This window comes from Thalassophryne amazonica, chromosome 1, assembly GCF_902500255.1.
Source record: "Thalassophryne amazonica chromosome 1, fThaAma1.1, whole genome shotgun sequence".
Taxonomy (NCBI): Eukaryota; Metazoa; Chordata; class Actinopteri; order Batrachoidiformes; family Batrachoididae; genus Thalassophryne; species Thalassophryne amazonica.
The window spans coordinates 2,389,408-2,410,410 of NC_047103.1; the positions used below are offsets into that span (position 1 = coordinate 2,389,408).

The 21,003-nt window shown below is 45.3% G+C and overlaps 1 protein-coding gene across 1 annotated transcript in view; it reads left to right on the forward strand.

The window, feature by feature from the left end:
• lama1 (laminin, alpha 1) overlaps positions 1 to 21,003 on the forward strand; it is a 309,926-nt gene that overhangs the window by 79,085 nt on the left and 209,838 nt on the right. Inside the window, 5 exon segments of the mRNA XM_034180072.1 lie at positions 5,149 to 5,260; positions 5,401 to 5,511; positions 5,791 to 5,918; positions 6,001 to 6,087; positions 6,161 to 6,372. Coding sequence (XP_034035963.1) covers positions 5,149 to 5,260; positions 5,401 to 5,511; positions 5,791 to 5,918; positions 6,001 to 6,087; positions 6,161 to 6,372 — 650 coding nt within the window.

The following is a 21,003-nucleotide window of genomic DNA, read 5'->3' on the forward strand; positions in this document are numbered from 1 at the left end:
TGCTTCCTGGTCCCAACCCTGGATAGTCACGGTTTGGAGGATTTAAGAAAATTAGCCAGATTTCTAGAAATGAGAGCTGCTCCATCCAAAGTGGGATGGATGCCGTCTCTCCTAACAAGACCAGGTTTTCCCCAGAAGCTTTGCCAATTATCTATGAAGCCCACCTCATTTTTTGGACACCACTCAGACAGCCAGCAATTCAAGGAGAACATGCGGCTAACATGTCACTCCCGGTCTGATTGGGGAGGGGCCCAGAGAAAACTACAGAGTCCGACATTGTTTTTGCAAAGTTACACACCGATTTAATGTTAATTTTAGTGACCTCTGATTGGCGTAACCGGGTGTCATTACTGCCGACGTGAATTACAATCTTACCAAATTTACGCTTAGCCTTAACCAGCAGTTTCAAATTTCCTTCAATGTCGCCTGCTCTGGCCCCCGGAAGACAATTGACTATGGTTGCTGGTGTCGCTAACTTCACATTTCTCAAAACAGAGTCGCCAATAACCAGAGTTTGATCCTCGGCGGGTGTGTCGTCGAGTGGGGAAAAACGGTTAGAAATGTGAACGGGTTGACGGTGTACACGGGGCTTCTGTTTAGGGCTACGCTTCCTCCTCACAGTCACCCAGTCAGCCTGCTTTCCCGGCTGCTCGGGATCTGCCAGGGGGGAACTAACGGCGGCTAAGCTACCTTGGTCCGCACCGACTACAGGGGCCTGGCTAGCTGTAGAATTTTCCACGGTGCGGAGCCGAGTCTCCAATTCGCCCAGCCTGGCCTCCAAAGCTACGAATAAGCTACACTTATTACAAGTACCATTACTGCTAAAGGAGGCCGAGGAATAACTAAACATTTCACACCCAGAGCAGAAAAGTGCGGGAGAGACAGGAGAAGCCGCCATGCTAAACCGGCTAAGAGCTAGTAGCTACGCTAAGCTAGCGGATTCCTAAAAACACGCAAAGTGAATAATGTGTAAATAATTTAGAGGTGATTCAGCAGAAGGAGTGCTTTAGTTAAGGCACGTAAAGATTACACTGGGAAACAAATCGTAATCTAGATAACTAGATCAATCTAACTGCACAGATTAAACAGCTAACAGATAGAGAAAAACACCGCTGTGCTCCGGAACAGGAAGTGATACAATACCGCAGTGAGAGCCAACCACGATGGGATCAATGGGATCTTAATAATTAATTGAATAACTGTAAATTGTAAAGAACAAAATGCTCATACGGCTGAGGGTATTTTAGCATTGGCATATATTTAAATATTATTCTGATCATGTCTTTATCTGATTATTAAATATTATTGTGATTCCAGTTCATGTTGTTTTTAATTATTATTCGGATTATGTCTTGATTTGATTATTAAATGTTCTGTGTCTTAGGGTCCTGTCCCACTGGTGTTTAGGAGGATTTGCATATGGATTGCGCACAAAATTGGCCCATATTCACCAAATATCCGCAGTATCCGTGTAACATGCCTGTATGAGTTGGCCTTCATCCGAACACGTCCGTGATCATCCACAGAGGCACGCATGTCCGCAGCCAGGATTTTTGAGCTGTTCAAAAATCTGGATGCGGATAACATCCGCCTCACATACTCCATATATACTCAATTCATACACAATACATACTCACTGTATGCGCTGTATATCTGCCGTTAACCGCTGATATCTACAACTGCCAGGGATTTGCAGCTTGGCAGCGGACCGGGACTGTGTAAAACAGATATACGAGGTCTGTGAGAAAAGTATCGTACCTTTTTATTTTTTTCAAAAACTATATGGATTTGATTCATATGTTTTTACGTCAGCCAAGCTTGAACCTTCGTGCGCATGCGTGAGTTTTTCCACGCCTGTCGGTTGCGTCATTCGCCTGTGGGCAGGCTTTGAGTGAGCACTGCTCCACCCCTCTCGTCATTGTTTCATTGTCAGGAAATGGCGGAATGATTTGGGCTTTTTTTCCATCAGAATTTTTTCAGAAACTGTTAGAGACTGGCAGCTGGAAACCATTAGAAAAATTTATCTGGCTTTCGGTGAAAATTTTATGGGCTTCACAGAGAATAAGGACTGTTACTACAGCTTTAAGGATGGCCCACAATGACGCATGGCGCGCTGCGCTCCGAGCCGCCATCGAGAGGCAGAAACCACTACATCATTTCCAAACGGATGGCTGTGTTGGGACATGTCTATCTCGGCTTTCAGTGCTTACCAGTCGAGTGAGTATAAGAGAAATTGTGGAGAGCTGGACATGTCCCAACTTGTCCTCTGGCACTCCGAAACGGAGGTGTTCTTTCTCTCGCTTCATCAGCAAATCGGTCGTGACGCGCGAAGGCTCCGCGCAGCTTTCCATGACAAAATCTCTTGTTAAAAGTGAAATCTGCCGGAAAATGGCTGATGTCCAGCTCTTGTGATAACCAGAGAAATTGCACACGACGGTCCCGGCTCCACACAGCGATCCGTTTAGAAATGATGTGGTGGTTTCTGCCTCTCGATGGCGGCTCGGAGCGCGGCGCGCCGTGCGCCATTCTAGGCCATCCTTAAAGCTGTAGTAACAGTCCTTATTCTCTGTGAAGCCCGTAAAATTTTCACCGAAAGCCAGATAAATTTTTCGAATGGTTTCCAGCTGCCAGTCTCTAACAGTTTCTGAAAAAATTCTGATGGAAAAAAAGCCCAAATCATTCCGCCATTTCCTCGCAATGAAACAACGACGAGAGGGGTGCACCAGTGCTCACTCAAAGCCTGCCCACAGGCGAATGACGCAACCGACAGGCGTAGAAAAACTCACGCATGCGCACGAAGGTTCAAGCTTGGCTGACGTGAAAACATATGAATCAAATCCATATATTTTTTGCATAAAATAAAAAGGTACAATACTTTTCTCACAGACCTCGTATATCGTGCCCATCATGTCCACATCACAAACTAAAATATGTTGTAGCAAATGCATACAGATTGGCCACGAATACAGCGTTTTTATTACATTTGCTTTGCAGCTGATTTGCGGACAATCTGTGAATGCATAACAAATACGTCACGTAAACCCAAAGTACTATATGTGGTAGAAAGCAATATACCTGCCAGTCAGTGCCGGTCTGGCTGTGTAGATCCACAAAGATGTATACTCAACAAAAATATAAACGCAACACTTGTGGTTTTGCTCCCATTTTGTATGAGATGAACTCAAAGATCTAAAACTTTTTCCACATACACAATATCACCATTTCCCTCAAATATTGTTCACAAACCAGTCTAAATCTGTGATAGTGAGCACTTCTCCTTTGCTGAGATAATCCATCCCACCTCACAGGTGTGCCATATCAAGATGTTGATTAGACACCATGATTAGTGCACAGGTGTGCCTTAGACTGGCCACAATAAAAGGCCACTCTGAAAGATGCAGTTTTGTTTTATTGGGGGGGGGGGGGATACCAGTCAGTATCTGGTGTGACCACCATTTGCCTCATGCAGTGCAACACATCTCCTTCGCATCATTCATGAAGAGAACACCTCTCCAACGTGCCAAACGCCAGCAAATGTGAGCATTTGTCCACTCAAGTCGGTTACGACGACGAACTGGAGTCAGGTCGAGACCCCGATGAGGACGACGAGCATGCAGATGAGCTTCCCTGAGACGGTTTCTGACAGTTTGTGCAGAAATTCTTTGGTTATGCAAACCGATTGTTTCAGCAGCTGCCCGAGTGGCTGGTCTCAGACGATCTTGGAGGTGAACATGCTGGATGTGGAGGTCCTGGGCTGGTGTGGTTACACGTGGTCTGCGGTTGTGAGGCTGGTTGGATGTACTGCCAAATTCTCTGAAACGCCTTTGGAGACGGCTTATGGTAGAGAAATGAACATTCAATACACAAGCAACAGCTCTGGTTGACATTCCTGCTGTCAGCATGCCAATTGCACGCTCCCTCAAATCTTGCGACATCTGTGGCATTGTGCTGTGTGATAAAACTGCTCCTTTCAGAGTGGCCTTTTATTGTGGGCAGTCTAAGGCACACCTGTGCACTAATCATGGTGTCTAATCAGCATCTTGATATGGCACACCTGTGAGGTGGGATGGATTATCTCAGCAAAGGAGAAGTGCTCACTATCACAGATTTAGACTGGTTTGTGAACAGTATTTGAGAGAAATGGTGATATTGTGTATGTGGAAAAAGTTTTAGATCTTTGAGTTCATCTCATACAAAATGGGAGCAAAACCAAAAGTGTTGCGTTTATATTTTTGTTGAGTGCTGCAATCCAGGACTTTTATTTAACACCAACAAAAGGAAGAGTTGCTGTTTAGCCACAACTCACTCAAAAAAACAAAACACCGTCTCACACCCCGAGCGGCTTCCCCCCTCCCGCTCCCCAAACTCATGAACAGTTAACCCTCGCATGACAACATGAACAATAACTCTGTGATCAACTTGTCCAAGTCCAGCAAATACTCCAGAGCCTGTATTGTTGGTGTGAATAGTGATGCTGAAAGGAGCGAGTGCGCTTCTTTTATCACCGCAATGCAGATGCCGTGCACGCGCAACACGTGTGCGACGCATTCATAATACACTTGTAATACTGCCGTGATAATCTCAATGTGTCGGATCAGTTTCCTCACTACATGCGTTATATAACCGTGATTGTTTATCATATATTCGCTATATTATTAATATATCCGTAATTCATACTGGGACATTTGTCATTTTTGGCCATTTTTGTTGCAGACGACATGAACGCCCACAATGCGCAATTAATCCTCTCCCCAGTGGGACAGGGCCCTAAATCAGATTAATCTGATTGATTCTTAATTCATTTATTTAATATTCTTATTACATCTTAATCCAGTTTTTAAATCTTATTCTGATTACATTTTAATTTGATTATTTAACTTTATTCTGATGACATCTTAATCTGATGAATAAATATTATTCTGATTACATCTTAATCTGTTTATTAAATATTATTCTGATTATTTCCTAATCTGATGACCTGGTCAGTGAATATCATCCAGAGAAGACATGTGGCCTAAATCAGATGTGAGATTTGCTTTGATGTATGTTCTTATTCTTCATACGTCACATGTGAACAGAGGTCAACATGGGGTCAGTGACCTTTAGAGTGATGTCATGTTCATGAGATGAACTTTGTGTCCGTCTCAGTCTCAGGACAGTGTCCCTGGATGTGGCAGTTTCTGACTCGGCATCTGGCAGCAGAGCGGCTGCCGTGGAAACATGCGAGTGTCCGTGGGGTTACAGCGGTACTTCCTGTGAGGTACTTCCTGTTCAGTTTGACTCTTTAAAATCCAGAAGAATGTGAGCACCGACCTCAGCTTCTGTGTGTGTGTGTGTGTGTGTGTGTGTGTGTATGTTTGTGTGTATATGTGTATATGTGTGTGTGTGCGCGCGTTTTAGGACTGTCTGCCAGGTTTCTACAGAGTGGGCGGAGTTTTGTTCGGAGGAAACTGTATGCAGTGCGAATGTAATGGCCACGCCCATAAGTGTGACATCAGCGGAGAGTGTGTGGTGAGTTTCTGCACACAGTCATGTGATCATGTCTTCACACACAGATGTGAGGACGTCCAGCACAGTGAAGACACATGTCGAGCTGTAAGAGTAGTTTGGACTTTGATCATTCTGGGTGTAAAAACGAGAGAAATGTGAGCAGCTTTGTGTTTTTTGACCAGTGAGACCAGACGGACAAACTGAGACATAAGAGACTCTGGCTGATGCCAGGTGCACTGGCGTCACCTAGTGGTGTGACGTGGCATACGCGTTCAGGCGTGCTCTCTGTGTGTCCGTCAGGGTTGTACCCACAATACCACGGGGCCCCACTGTGAGCAGTGTCTTCCTGGTTACTATGGCAACGCCACAGAAGGGAGAGCGGACAGCTGTCAGCGGTGCGCGTGTCCTCTGACGTCCCCCTCCAACAGGTGCGTCTTTACTGAACACGTTCATCCTCACTGACTGACTGACAGCCAGTTTTCCTCATTAACGTCTGAGCGTCTGTTGCAGCTTCAGTCCGACCTGCATGTTGGAGGATTCTGGGAAGGTGTCATGTGACCAGTGTCAGGAGGGCTACACCGGGTCCACCTGTGACAGGTCAGGATGATTGACAGGCTGCACTGCCAGTCACAGGCAGTGTGCAGAGGCTCACCTGTCTCTCTGTCTACAGGTGTGCCAGTGGATTCTATGGCAAGCCAAAGGTTGTGGGTGGGGCCTGCAGGCGCTGTGACTGCAGCGGAAACGTAAACGTCAGCGAGGGGGGGCATTGTGACACCTTCACCGGGGAGTGTCTCCGTTGCCTCAGCAACACCGCCGGGCGTCACTGTGAGGTGTGTCAGCCTGGTTACTATGGCGACGCTGTGCATGCCAAGAACTGTGGTGGTGAGAGAGACACACACATACATGTACATACACACACTGAAACACACGCACACACACTGACACACTGAAACACACAAACGTTGAAACACACAAACGCTGAAACACATAAACGCTGAAACACACAAACGCTGAAACACACACACAAACGTCAAAACACACAAACACTGAAACACATAAACGCTGAAACACACAAACGCTGGAACACAGAAACGCTGAAACACACAAACACTGAAACACACACACAAACATCGAAACACACAAACGCTGGAACACAGAAACACTGAAACACACAAGCGCTGGAACACACACACAAACGTCAAAACACAGAAACGCTGAAACACACAAATGCTGAAACACATAAACGCTGAAACACACAAACGCTGGAACACAGAAACACTGAAACACATAAACGCTGAAACACACAAACGTCGAAATACATAAACGCTGAAACACCCAAACACTGAAACATACACACAAACGTTGAAACACAGAAACGCTCAAACACATAAACGCTGAAACACACAAACGCTGGAACACAGAAATGCTGAAACACCCAAACACTGAAACACACACACAAACGTCGAAACACACAAACACTGGAACACAGAAACGCTGAAACACACAAACGCTGGAACACAGAAACGCTAAAACACACAAACACTGAAACACACACACAAACATCGAAACACACAAATGCTGGAACACAGAATTGCTGAAACACACAAACGCTGGAACACAGAAACGCTGAAACACTCAAACACTGAAACACACACAAACATCGAAACACACAAATGCTGAAACACCCAAACACTGAAACACACACAAACGTCGAAACACACAAACGCTGAAACACCCAAACACTGAAACACACACAAACGTCGAAACACACAAACGCTGAAACACCCAAACACTGAAACACACACACAAACGTCGAAACATACAAATGCTGGAACACAGAAATGCTGAAACACAGAAACGCTGGAACACAGAAACGCTGAAACACACAAACACTGAAACACACACACAAACGTCGAAACACACAAACGCTGAAACACATAAACATCGAAACACATAAATGCTGAAACACCCAAACACTGAAACATACACACAAACGTCGAAACACACAAACGCTGAAACACATAAACGCTTAAACACACAAACGCTAAAACACAGAGAAAAACGCTGAAACGCACACACAAACATTGAAACACACAAAAGCTGAAACACACACTCGAACGTTGAAACACACAAACGCTGAAACACACAAACGCTGAAACACACACCCAAACGTTGAAACACACAAACGTTGAAACACACAAACGCTGAAACACACACACAAACGTCGAAACACACAAACGTTGAAACACATAAACGCTTAAACACACAAATGCTAAAACACACACACAAACGCTGAAACGCACACACAAACATTGAAACACACAAAAGCTGAAACACACACCCGAACGTTGAAACACACAAACGCTGAAACACACAAACGTTGAAACACAGAAATGCTGAAACACACACACAAACATTGAAACACACAAAGGCTGAAACACACACCCAAACGTTGAAACACACAAACGCTGAAACACACACCCAAATGCAGTGATGCCGGTAACGCGTTACTTAGTAACGCGTTACTTAGTAACGCGTTACTCTAATCTGACAACTTTTTTTAGTAACGAGTAATCTAACGCGTTAATCTTTCCAAATCAGTAATCAGATTAAAGTTACTTCTCCATGTCACTGTGCGTTACTATTATTTTTCATTGTGGGTCGATAGCAGCATTAAACTTGGTCTGTGGGCAGGAGGTCGGGGTTCGACTGAACGTCCCACTTTAAGCGAACTGTGAGCTTTTCATCCGCGTTTTTTTGCAGCTGCTCGACTTGTCCTCACCTCTTAAAGCACGGTGATCAGCACACCTGCACTGAGCGTTACAAAGACATTTTTATACTTTTTTTCCTCCTTTATTTATAATTCTGAGCTGAGCCGCTCTGTATCTGGTCGTTAAAACAGCTGATCCTCCGCGACGCGTCAACAACTAATACTTTTTTCCACTCAAATGCACCTAAACTCTCTTTCTGAGGACCACATGATGTGAAAACGCAATAAAACTTTCTTACCTGTAAATCTGGTCATGTTTTCTGCATAAATAAATGTTATCCATTCTTTGTGCTCAAACGCCAAAGCAGGGGCGAATCCAGATGGAATGGGGGCGTGGGGGAGGGATGTGCCCCCCTCATAACACCCCTGGATTAAAGGTCCAGTTTTGAAGCCGTTTTTTATTACAACTACTAATACTACTTAAAATAATAATAATTTCGACAAGTAAAATGTTTAGAGAGAATTTAAATGTTAGAAAAATGTTAGAATTTAATAGTTACATTTATAAACAATGTAGGTTCGAAATTGCAAGTTTTACTGTTACAGTGCTGTCAACAGTTAAATATGAGGTCAAGAAAGAGGTCTTTATTTTACTTTTTATAAAACAAGTATTTATTTTCATTGAAGTCAAGAAAGGGTGACTATAAAGTGAGTTTTGGCAAAACAGGTATCATTGTCATGTTGAGGTGGCAGAGGGTTGTTTTCGGCAGCTGGGAAAAGTAACTAAAAAAGTAACTAGTAATCTAACTTAGTTACTTTTACAATTGAGTAATCAGTAAAGTAACTAAGTTACTTTTTCAAGGAGTAATCAGTAATTGGATTACTTTTTCAAAGTAACTGTGGCAACACTGCCCAAATGTTGAAACACACCCCCAAATGTTGAAACACGCAAACACTGAAACACACAAATGTTGAAACACACACACAAACACTGAAAGACACACACACACAGGGCTGCACGGGGACATAGATTCTGCCCTGGACATTTCGGTCCAGACTGTTCCACCCCTACGATCTGTAGGGGATACTGTAGATACTGTGCCAACTCGCCCCCCGCAGAGGTTCATATAAACACACAAGCCCTTAATAACATGACTATACTGAACAATATCCGTTTTTACTGTGTGGCTGTGATGCTACGCGTGCTCTGATTGGCTGATTGCTGGTATGATGTTTTTGTTACCATGACAATTGGTCCAGATCACGCATCACATTTGTTACAAACCAGGACACGATTATAAAAACCAAGTCAGACATGAACTCCATAAATATCTAAACAGCATAAAAAAAACCACACAGATTTAAATTTTAGCAGCTAACGAGCGGACCATCTGTTAGCAAGTTCTTCATGGAGGTGAAGAGAACCGGTCTGACTGCGAGCCCAAATCCACCAGCAGCTTTCACGTTCAGGCAATACCATACGTTTGCATGTTTATACGTGTATATATATATATAGTAGCAGTGGTGAGCACACTACCGATAATGTGATAACAGATAATTATCGAAGATAAGGTTTTCATTATCGGATTATCTTCTTAGATAACTTTAAAAACTATTATCGGACTAATTATCTTCCGATGAATTGTCGTCCGATAACTTTTAGACCGATAACGTAGCAAATGAAGCTGAACAGCAGCAACCATTTTTAAAATTTAAAATCAGTTGAGACCTACCCGTTTAAAGTTTCTTAAGAGATGTATTGTTCTATCCTCTGCAAACAGATGTGAGCTAGTTTCAGGAGACACCACTCTACCCTCTGCAGACAAAGGAGAACTGGTGACCAAAAAAAAAAAATCATTTCCTTTAACACCATACTGATATGCTGGCAATATCACCCAAGTCATCCAGAGGCATACATTTTTAACTTATGGTTCAAATTTTAACCAAACTAATTTTGGACAAGGTATTTAAAATTACTGTCATGCCTGAAGTTTTATAAAGTGAAAACATCAGATATATGTTTTAGTTTTAAAGTAATGTGCTAATTTTTAAGGTTTTGTCAGCACATGCTGTGTCCAGCAGTGCATTATGGGTAATCGCAGTACATTCACGACAGGACAAATGCATTTCAGACACTCTGCTCAGGCTCCACGGACAGCAGCATTAAACTCTTGTGCCTAAAACTCTCGTGAATATATTCTGTGGATTTATAGACGTTATTGTATTTGCGTTTGTTAAATTCCATGCATCTTAAATGTAGCAGAAACGGATTATCTGGAATTTTGTTTTGGCAAGTTTCAAGGCCTTTACTGCCATCTGCTGGCCAGTAGTGTTCATGGCAGTATTCACCCTAAGTACTAAGCATCTGGGCACCAGTTGATGGCGGTGTTCTATTTATTTTGACCCCGGTTATATCAGATGGCTGTCAAATCAACTTTTTGGCTTTGCAAATGGCTTTTTTTTTTACAAATTAAGTTTAAAAACAAAACAGTAACAACAACAAAAAACATTACAAGACAGCTCTGCGGTGTTTGCACAGGCACAGTGCGAGATATTGGATGCTTGTAGCTGTCCAGCAGCCAGACCAGAATAATATCAAACAGGTTTGATGTTCATTCGACCATACGATCGGCGATCAGGAGGTGGTCGTGAGATGTTGAACGCAGCTTGTTACTCCATGTACACTACATGATGCAGGACGCGCGGATAACCTGTGTGCACAGTGTAAAGCCAACATTTATGTGTCAAGACAATATTGACAAGACAATACATCATAAAACGTGCGCACGGCACTAATAAGAGCACACATTCTCTCCACATGCAAAACATTTTGCAATGATACTTCCAGGGCTCTGTAAAAATGCCTGTTTTTACAAATAAAAAAATGGAATATTTTACAAAAGCACATTTATCTGTAAACACCAACACATGACACACGTCATATTAACGTGTTGGTTTACATAATGAATGACTGAATCAGTCAGTGTTTAGCAGAGGCACATTTACCCAGAATCCTTTGTGATCTGTCTGTTTTTGTTATAAAACCTCAGAATTAGTGCATTATTCAACATTAAAAGATATATGTTATATTTTAACTTTGTACAAATGACAGAATTGACATTCTGTCAGTACTCACACAAAACCATAAGTCAGGATGCCTTTATTTTTCAAGACCTCTGCCTGACCGGAGCATCGTGATTGGTTGAGAGCTAGGCTTTGTGGCTGCTCTCAGGGTGCTGTAGCTGTGTAGCTTCTAAAAGGGGACAGCATGTTCAAACATAGAAGTGCTGACTCATTATTTGGGTTTTATGTCGCTTTTTATGCTTCCAAAAGTGATTGTGGTGTTAAAACTCAAATTCAGCTTGTTAGCAGTTGCAAATGTATCAGAGACAATACTGGAATTTATTGGTTATCAATCAATCAATCAATCAACTTTTTTCTTATATAGCGCCAAATCACAACAAACAGTTGCCCCAAGGCGCTCCATATTGCAAGGCAAGGCCATACAATAATTATGAAAAACCCCAACGGTCAAAACGACCCCCTATGAGCAAGCACTTGGCAACAGTGGGAAGGAAAAACTCCCTTTTAACAGGAAGAAACCTCCAGCAGAACCAGGCTCAGGGAGGGGCAGTCTTCTGCTGAGACTGGTTGGGGCTGAGGGAAAAAAACAGGAAAAAGACATGCCGTGAAGGGGGGCAGAGATCGATCACTAATGATTAAATGCAGAGTGATGCATACGGAGCAAAAAGAGAAAGAAACAGTGCATCATGGGAACCCCCCCACAATCTACGTCTAAAGCAGCATAACCAAGGGATGGTCCAGGGTCACCCGATCCAGCCCTAACTATAAGCCTTAGCGAAAAGGAAAGTTTTAAGCCTAATCTTAAAAGTAGAGAGGGTATCTGTCTCCCTGATCTGAATTGGGAGCTGGTTCCACAGGAGAGGAGCCTGAAAGCTGAAGGCTCTGCCTCCCATTCTACTCTTACAAACCCTAGGAACTACAAGTAAGCCCGCAGTCTGAGAACGAAGCGCTCTAATGGGGTAATATGGTACTACGAGGTCCCTAAGATAAGATGGGACCTGATTATTCAAAACCTTATAAGTAAGAAGAAGAATTTTAAATTCTATTCTAGAATTAACAGGAAGCCAATGAAGAGAGGCCAACACGGGTGAGATATGCTCTCTCCTGCTAGTCCCCGTCAGTACTCTAGCTGCAGCATTCTGAACCAACTGAAGGCTTTTTAGGGAACTTTTAGGACAACCTGATAATAATGAATTACAATAGTCCAGCCTAGAGGAAATAAATGCATGAATTAGTTTTTCAGCATCACTCTGAGACAAGACCTTTCTGATTTTAGAGATATTGCGTAAATGCAAAAAGGCAGTCCTACATATTTGTTTAATATGCGCTTTGAATGACATATCCTGATCAAAAATGACTCCAAGATTTCTCACAGTATTACTAGAGATCAGGGAAATGCCATCCAGAGTAACGATCTGGTTAGACACCATGCTTCTAAGATTTGTGGGGCCAAGTACAATAACTTCAGTTTTATCTGAGTTTAAAAGCAGGAAATTAGAGGTCATCCATGTCTTTATGTCTGTAAGACAATCCTGCAGTTTAGCTAATTGGTGTGTATCCTCTGGCTTCATGGATAGATAAAGCTGGGTATCATCTGCGTAACAATGAAAATTTAAGCAATACCGTCTAATAATACTGCCTAAGGGAAGCATGTATAAAGTGAATAAAATTGGTCCTAGCACAGAACCTTGTGGAACTCCATAATTAACTTTAGTCTGTGAAGAAGATTCCCCATTTACATGAACAAACTGTAATCTATTAGACAAATATGATTCAAACCACCGCAGCGCAGTGCCTTTAATACCTATGACATGCTCTAATCTCTGTAATAAAATTTTATGGTCAACAGTATCAAAAGCAGCACTGAGGTCCAACAGAACAAGCACAGAGATAAGTCCACTGTCCGAAGCCATAAGAAGATCATTTGTAACCTTCACTAATGCTGTTTCTGTACTATGATGAATTCTAAAACCTGACTGAAACTCTTCAAATAGACCATTCCTCTGCAGGTGATCAGTTAGCTGTTTTACAACTACCCTCTCAAGAATCTTTGAGAGAAAAGGAAGGTTGGAAATTGGCCTATAATTAGCTAAGATAGCTGGGTCAAGTGATGGCTTTTTAAGTAATGGTTTAATTACTGCCACCTTAAAGGCCTGTGGTACATAACCAACTAACAAAGATAGATTGATCATATTTAAGATCGAAGCATTAAATAATGGTAGGACTTCCTTGAGCAGCCTGGCAGGAATGGGGTCCAATAAACATGCCGATGGTTTGGACGAAGCAACCAATGAAAATAACTCAGACAGAACAACCGGAGAGAAAGAGTCTAACCAAATACCGGCATCACTGAAAGCAGCCAAAGATAACGATACATCTTTGGGATGGTTATGAGTAATTTTTTCTCTAATAGTCAAAATTTTGTTAGCAAAGAAAGTCATGAAGTCATTACTAGTTAAAGTTAATGGAATACTCAGCTCAATAGAGCTCTGACTCTTTGTCAGCCTAGCTACAGTGCTGAAAAGAAACCTGAGGTTATACTTATTTTCTTCAATTAGTGATGAGTAGAAAGATGTCCTAGCTTTACGGAGGGCTTTTTTATAGAGCAACAAACTCTTTTTCCAGGCTAAGTGAAGATCTTCTAAATTAGTGAGACGCCATTTCCTCTCCAACTTACGGGTTATCTGCTTTAAGCTACGAGTTTGTGAGTTATACCACGGAGTCAGACACTTCTGATTTAAAGCTCTCTTTTTCAGAGGAGCTACAGCATCCAAAGTTGTCTTCAAAGAGGATGTAAAACTATTGACGAGATACTCTATCTCACTTACAGAGTTTAGGTAGCTACTCTGCTCTGTGTTGGTATATGACATTAGAGAACATAACGAAGGAATCATATCCTTAAACCTAGTTACAGCGCTTTCTGAAAGACTTCTAGTGTAATGAAACTTATTCCCCACTGCAGGGTAGTCCATCAGGGTAAATGTAAATGTTATTAAAAAATGATCAGACAGCAGGGAGTTTTCAGGGAATACTGTTAAGTCTTCTATTTCCATACCATAAGTCAGAACAAGATCTAAGATATGATTAAAGTGGTGGGTGGACTCATTTACTTTTTGAGCAAAGCCGATAGAGTCTAATAATAGATTAAATGCAGTGTTGAGGCTGTCATTCTCAGCATCTGTGTGGATGTTAAAATCGCCCACTATAATTATCTTATCTGAGCTAAGCACTAAGTCAGACAAAAGGTCTGAAAATTCACAGAGAAACTCACAGTAACGACCAGGTGGACGATAGATAATAACAAATAAAACTGGTTTTTGGGACTTCCAATTTGGATGGACAAGACTAAGAGTCAAGCTTTCAAATGAATTAAAGCTCTGTCTGGGTTTTTGATTAATTAATAAGCTGGAATGGAAGATTGCTGCTAATCCTCCGCCACGGCCCGTGCTACGAGCATTCTGACAGTTAGTGTGACTCGGGGGTGTTGACTCATTTAAACTAACATATTCATCCTGCTGTAACCAGGTTTCTGTTAGGCAGAATAAATCAATACGTTGATCAATTATTATATCATTTACCAACAGGGACTTAGAAGAGAGAGACCTAATGTTTAATAGACCACATTTAACTGTTTTAGTCTGTGGTGCAGTTGAAGGTGCTATATTATTTTTTCTTTTTGAATTTTTATGCTTAAATAGATTTTTTGCTGGTTATTGGTAGTCTGGGAGCAGGCACCGTCTCTACGGGGATGGGGCAACGAGGGGATGGCAGGGGGAGAGAAGCTGCAGAGAGGTGTATAAGACCACAGCTCTTCCTCCTGGTCCCAACGCTGGACAGTCACAGTTTGGAGGATTTAAGAAAATTGGCCAGATTTCTAGAAATGAGAGCTGCTCCCTCTAAAGTGGGATGGATGCCGTCTCTCCTAACAAGACCAGGTTTTCCCCAGAAGCTTTGCCAATTATCAATGAAGCCCACCTCATTTTTTGGACACCACTCAGACAGCCAGCAATTCAAGGAGAACATGCGGCTAAACATGTCACTCCCGGTCTGACTGGGGAGGGGCCCAGAGAAAACTACAGAGTCGGACATTGTTTTTGCAAAGTTACACACCGATTTAATGTTAATTTTAGTGACCTCCGATTGGCGTAACCGAGTGTCATTACTGCCGACGTGAATTACAATCTTACCAAATTTACGCTTAGCCTTAGCCAGCAATTTCAAATTTCCTTCAATGTCGCCTGCTCTGGCCCCCGGAAGACAATTGACAATGGTTGCTGGTGTCGCTAACTTCACATTTCTCAAAACAGAGTCGCCAATAACCAGAGTTTGATCCTCGGCAAGTGTATCGTCGAGTGGGGAAAAACGGTTAGAGATGTGAACGGGTTGGCGGTGTACACGGGGCTTCTGTTTAGGGCTACGCTTCCTCATCACAGTCACCCAGTCAGCCTGCTTTCCCGACTGCCCGGGATCTGCCAGGGGGGAACTAGCGGCAGCTAAGCTACCTTGGTCCGCACCGACTACAGGGGCCTGGCTAGCTGTAGAATTTTCCACGGTGCGGAGCCGAGTCTCCAATTCGCCCAGCCTGGCCTCCAAAGCTACGAATAAGCTGCACTTATTACAAGTACCGTTACTGCTAAAGGAGGCCGAGGAATAACTAAACATTTCACACCCAGAGCAGAAAAGTGCGGGAGAGACAGGAGAAGCCGCCATGCTAAATCGGCTAAGAGCTAGTAGCTACGCAACCTAGCGGATTCCTAAAAACACACAAAGTGAATAATGTGTAAATAATTTAAAGGTGATTCAGCAGCGAACGCACGACAACGGTGCTAAAATAAAATAAAAATCAACTAAACACGCTGTGGAGCAGCACAGATAACGCACGACAACAGTGCTAAAAGAGAAAAAATAAAAAAATAAAAAATAAAAACGAAAGCGTTAGCAAGCTAGTTAGCTTGCCAACGCTGATGAAAGTTAGCTGATAAAAGTGCTCCGTCGCGATGTTTTGACCGTTAGAGGTCTTCCTTAGGCGTTGGAGCACAGTAAAAAAGTAAAAAAAAAAAAAAAAAAAAAAGTAAAAAGTAAAAAAGTCTTGAAAAAGACTGTTAAGTCCAAAGCAGCAGGTAGCAGTCTCTGTGTAAACAGTCCCAACAGAGAGCCAAAATTCTGATGCCAACACGTAAACCAACACGTATCTCTGTGTGCACAGGTGTGCCTTAGACTGTCCACAAAATGACTTCATGGTTATCTGTTATCTGTAACTTCTGATAGTAGAGAAATATGTTTTGTTATGTTATAATGTATGTTTCTGTGTAGGCTATCAGTTGTCCAGGTGGTTTCCATAGTACAGAAGCTTGAATCTTTGACTGGACTGGGTTGCTTGACGCGAGGACGTTTCACTTCAAATCGCAGAAGCTTCCTCAGCTAAAATTCTTGCTCTGGTGGTCTGACTTCTGTCTTGACTCTTGTAAAAAAGAATAATCAAGAAGTCACAAAAGCTGGAGTTTTAAACCTAACCAGACCCCTCCTACCGAGAGGCAGACTGCTATAGGCTAGTGACTAAACAATAGCTCAAATTAGCACCTATTGTGCTCTAGTTAGCACCCTCCTAATGACAGGGCAGCTGTCCCTCCTAATGATGGGACGGACCCTCTCCTAATGGCTCTCTTGATGACTCTGCTGATGACGTGAATGACTCATTACCATGAACAAAGACTGAAACTGCTTTGACCTGAGTACCCCATTGTAAACAGGGGATAAAGCGTGTCTCAGACCCCCTACCCGGTTAAGGCTGGGTTTCAAACATTTCACAAAGAATTCCTCCTTGAAACCTCTCTCAAACCATTTCTTCTCTCTGGCTAATATTTTAACTTCCTTCAATCAATCAATCAATCAATTTTTTTATATAGCGCCAAATCACAACAAACAGTTGCCCCAAGGCGCTTTATATTGTAAGGCAAGGCCATACAATAATTATGTAAAACCCCAACGGTCAAAACGACCCCCTGTGAGCAAGCACTTGGCAACAGTGGGAAGGAAAAACTCCCTTTTAACAGGAAGAAACCTCCAGCAGAACCAGGCCCAGGGAGGGGCAGTCTTCTGCTGGGACTGGTTGGGGCTGAGGGAGAGAACCAGGAAAAAGACATGCTGTGGAGGGGAGCAGAGATCGATCACTAATGATTAAATGCAGAGTGGTGCATACAGAGCAAAAAGAGAAAGAAACAGTGCATCATGGGAACCCCCCAGCAGTCTACGTCTATAGCAGCATAACTAAGGGATGGTTCAGGGTCACCTGATCCAGCCCTAACTATAAGCTTTAGCAAAAAGGAAAGTTTTAAGCCTAATCTTAAAAGTAGAGAGGGTGTCTGTCTCCCTGATCTGAATTGGGAGCTGGTTCCACAGGAGAGGAGCCTGAAAGCTGAAGGCTCTGCCTCCCATTCTACCATTCTTCCTTGTCCTCAAATGTGTGGTTAGTGTCTTTAAGGTGGAGATGAACTGCAGACTCCCCCTCTAGCTGCCACCTTATGGGGGAGTTTGCGTACCCGGATGATCCTAGGAGCTATGTTGTCGGGGGCTTTGTGCTCCCTGTAGGGTCTCCCAAGGCAAACAGGTCCTAAGTGACGGGTCAGACTAAGGGCAGTTCAGAACCTCCATGACCAGTAAAAGATCAAGGACCGAGACGTCGCCCGGTATGGCGGGTTGGGGCTCACGCGCGAGCGCCTGGTGGTCGGGCCTTAGCCCATGAGGCCCGGCCGGGCTCAGCCCGAAAGAGTGACATGGGCCCACCCTCCTGTGGTTTCACCACCTGCAGAGGGGGCCATGGGGGTCGGGTGCAGAGAGGATTGGGTGGCGGTCGAGGGCGGGCGGCCCGACGGCCCAGTCCATGCTCACAGCCCCTGGCTGTTGGGACGTGGAATGTCACCTCGCTAGGGGGGAAGGAGCCTGAGCTTGTGCGGGAGGTTGAGCGATACCGACTAGAGATAGTTGGGCTCACCTCCATGCACAGCTTGGGCTCTGGTACCCAACTCCTGGAGAGGGGCTGGACGCTTCATTTTTCTGGCGTCGCCCATGGGGAGAGATGGAGAGCTGGGGTCGCATTGCTTATTGCTCCCCAGCTCAGTCGCCAAGTGTTGGAGTTCACTCCGGTGAACGAGAGGGTCGCGTCCCTACGCCTTCGGGTCGGGGACAGGTCTCTCACCGTTGTCTCGGCCTACGGGCCAAGCGGCAGTGCAGAGTACCCGACCTTCCTGGAGTCCCTGGGAGGGGTACTAGATAGCGCTCCGACTGGGACGCCATTGTTCTCCTGCGGGATTTCAAAGCCCACGTGGGCGGCGACAGTGAGACCTGGAGGGGGGTGATCGGGAAGCACAGCCTCCCCGATCTGAACCCGAGTGGTGTTCAGTTGTTGGACTTCTGTGCTAGTCACAGTTTGTCCATCACGAACACCATGTTCGAGCACAAGGGTGTCCATAAGTGCACGTAGCACCAGGACACCCTGAGCCGGAGGTCGATGATCGACTTTGTAGTCGTATCATCTGACCTTCGGCCACGTGTCTCGGACACTCGAGTGAAGAGAGGGGCAGAGCTGTCGACTGATCACCACTTGGTGGTGAGTTGGATCCGCTGGGAGGGTAGGAAGCCGGTCAGACCTGGCAGGCCCAAACCTATTGTGAGGGTCTGCTGGGAATGACTGGCGGAACCCTCTGTCAGCGAGGTCTTCAACTCCCACCTCCGGGAGAGCTTCTCCCAGATCCCGGGAGAGGTTGGAGACATCGAGTCCGAGTGGACCATGTTCTCCACCTCCATTGTCGATGCGGCTGCTCGACCACCCGACCACCAGCTGTGGTCGCAAGGTCTCTGGTGCCTGTCGCGGCGGCAATCCCCGAACCCGGTGGTGGACACCGGAAGTAAGGGATGCCGTCAAGCTGAAGAAGGAGTCCTACTTATCTTTGTTGGTAGGTGGGACCCCAGAGACAGCTGACAGGTACCGGCAGGCCAAGCGTGCCGCAGGAGTTCGGGGAGGCTATGGAGGAGGACTATTGGTCGGCCTCGAAGAGATTCTGGCAAACCGTCCGACGCCTCAGGAGGCGGAAGCAGCTCTCCACCAGCACTGTTTACGGTGCGGGTGGGGAGCTCTTGACCCTGACTGGGGATGTTGTCGGGCGGTGGAAGGAGTACTTCGAGGATCTCCTCAATCCCATCGTCACGTCTTTCAAAGAGGAAGCAGAGACTTGGGACTCAGAGGCGGACTCATCCATTACCCATGCCGAAGTCACCGAGGTGGCTAGAAAGCTCCTCGGTGGCAGGGCTCCTGGGGTGGATGAAATCCGTCCTGAGTACCTTAAGTCTCTGGATGTTGTGGGGCTGTCTTGGCTGACACGCCTCTGCAACATCGCGTGGTGATCGGGGACAGTGCCTCTGGATTGGCAGACCGGGGTGGTGGTCCCTCTGTTTAAGAAGGGGGACCGGAGGGTGTGTTCCAACTATAGGGGGATCACACTCCTCAGCCTCCCCGGTAAGGTCTATTCCAGAGTACTGGAGAGAAGAATTCGACCGATGGTTGAACCTCAGATTCAGGAGGAGCAGTGTGGTTTTCGTCCTGGTCGCGGCACACTGGACCAGCTCTACACGCTCCATCAGGTGCTCGAGGGTTCATGGGAGTTTGCCCAACCAGTCCACATGTGTTTTGTGGATCTGGAGAAGGCGTTCGACCGTGTCCCTCTGGGCACCCTGTGGGGAGTGCTCCGGGAGTACGGGGTCCGGGGTCCTTTGTTAAGGGCTATCCGGTCCCTGTACGACCGCAGCAGGAGCTTGGTTCGCATTGCCGGTAGTAAGTCAAACCTGTTTCCAGTGCACGTTGGCCTCCGCCAGGGCTGCCCTTTGTCACCGGTTCTGTTCATTATTTTTATGGACAGAATTTCTAGGCGCAGCCAGGGTGTAGAGGGGGTCTGGTTTGGGAACCACAGAATCTCGTCTCTGCTGTTTGCGGACGATGTGGTTCTGTTGGCTTCGTCAAATCAGGACCTTCAGCGTGCACTGGGGCAGTTTGTAGCCAAGTGTGAAGAGTCCGGGATGAAAATCAGCACCTCCAAATCTGAGGCCATGGTTCTCGACTGGAAAAAGGTGCTTTGCCCTCTTCAGGTCGGTGGAGTGTCCTTGCCTCAAGTGGAGGAGTTTAAGTATCTCAGGGTCTTGTTCACGAGTGAGGGACGGATGGAGCGTGAGATCGATAGACGGATCGGTGCAGCATCTGCAGTGATGCGGTCGCTGTATCGGACCGTCGTGGTGAAGAGAGAGAGTAGGGGGGCAAAGCTCTCGATTTACCGATCGGTCTACGTTCCGATCCTCACCTATGGTCATGAGATTTGGCTCATGACCGAAAGAACGAGATCACGAGTACAAGTGGCCGAGATGAGTTTCCTCCGCTGGGTAGCTGGGCGCTCCCTTAGAGATAGGGTGAGGAGCTCGGTCACTCGGGAGGAGGTCGGAGTCGAGCCGCTGCTCCTCCATGTCGAAAGGAGTCAGTTGAGGTGGCTCGGGCATCTTTTCCGGATGCCCCCTGGACGCTTCGCTGGAGAGGTGTTCCGGGCACGTCCCACTGGGAGGAGGCCCCGGGGAAGACCCAGGACATGCTGGATGGACTACATCTCTCGGCTGGCTTGGGAACGCCTTGGGGTTCCCCCAGAGGAGCTGGGGGAGGTGTGTGTGGATTGGGAGGTCTG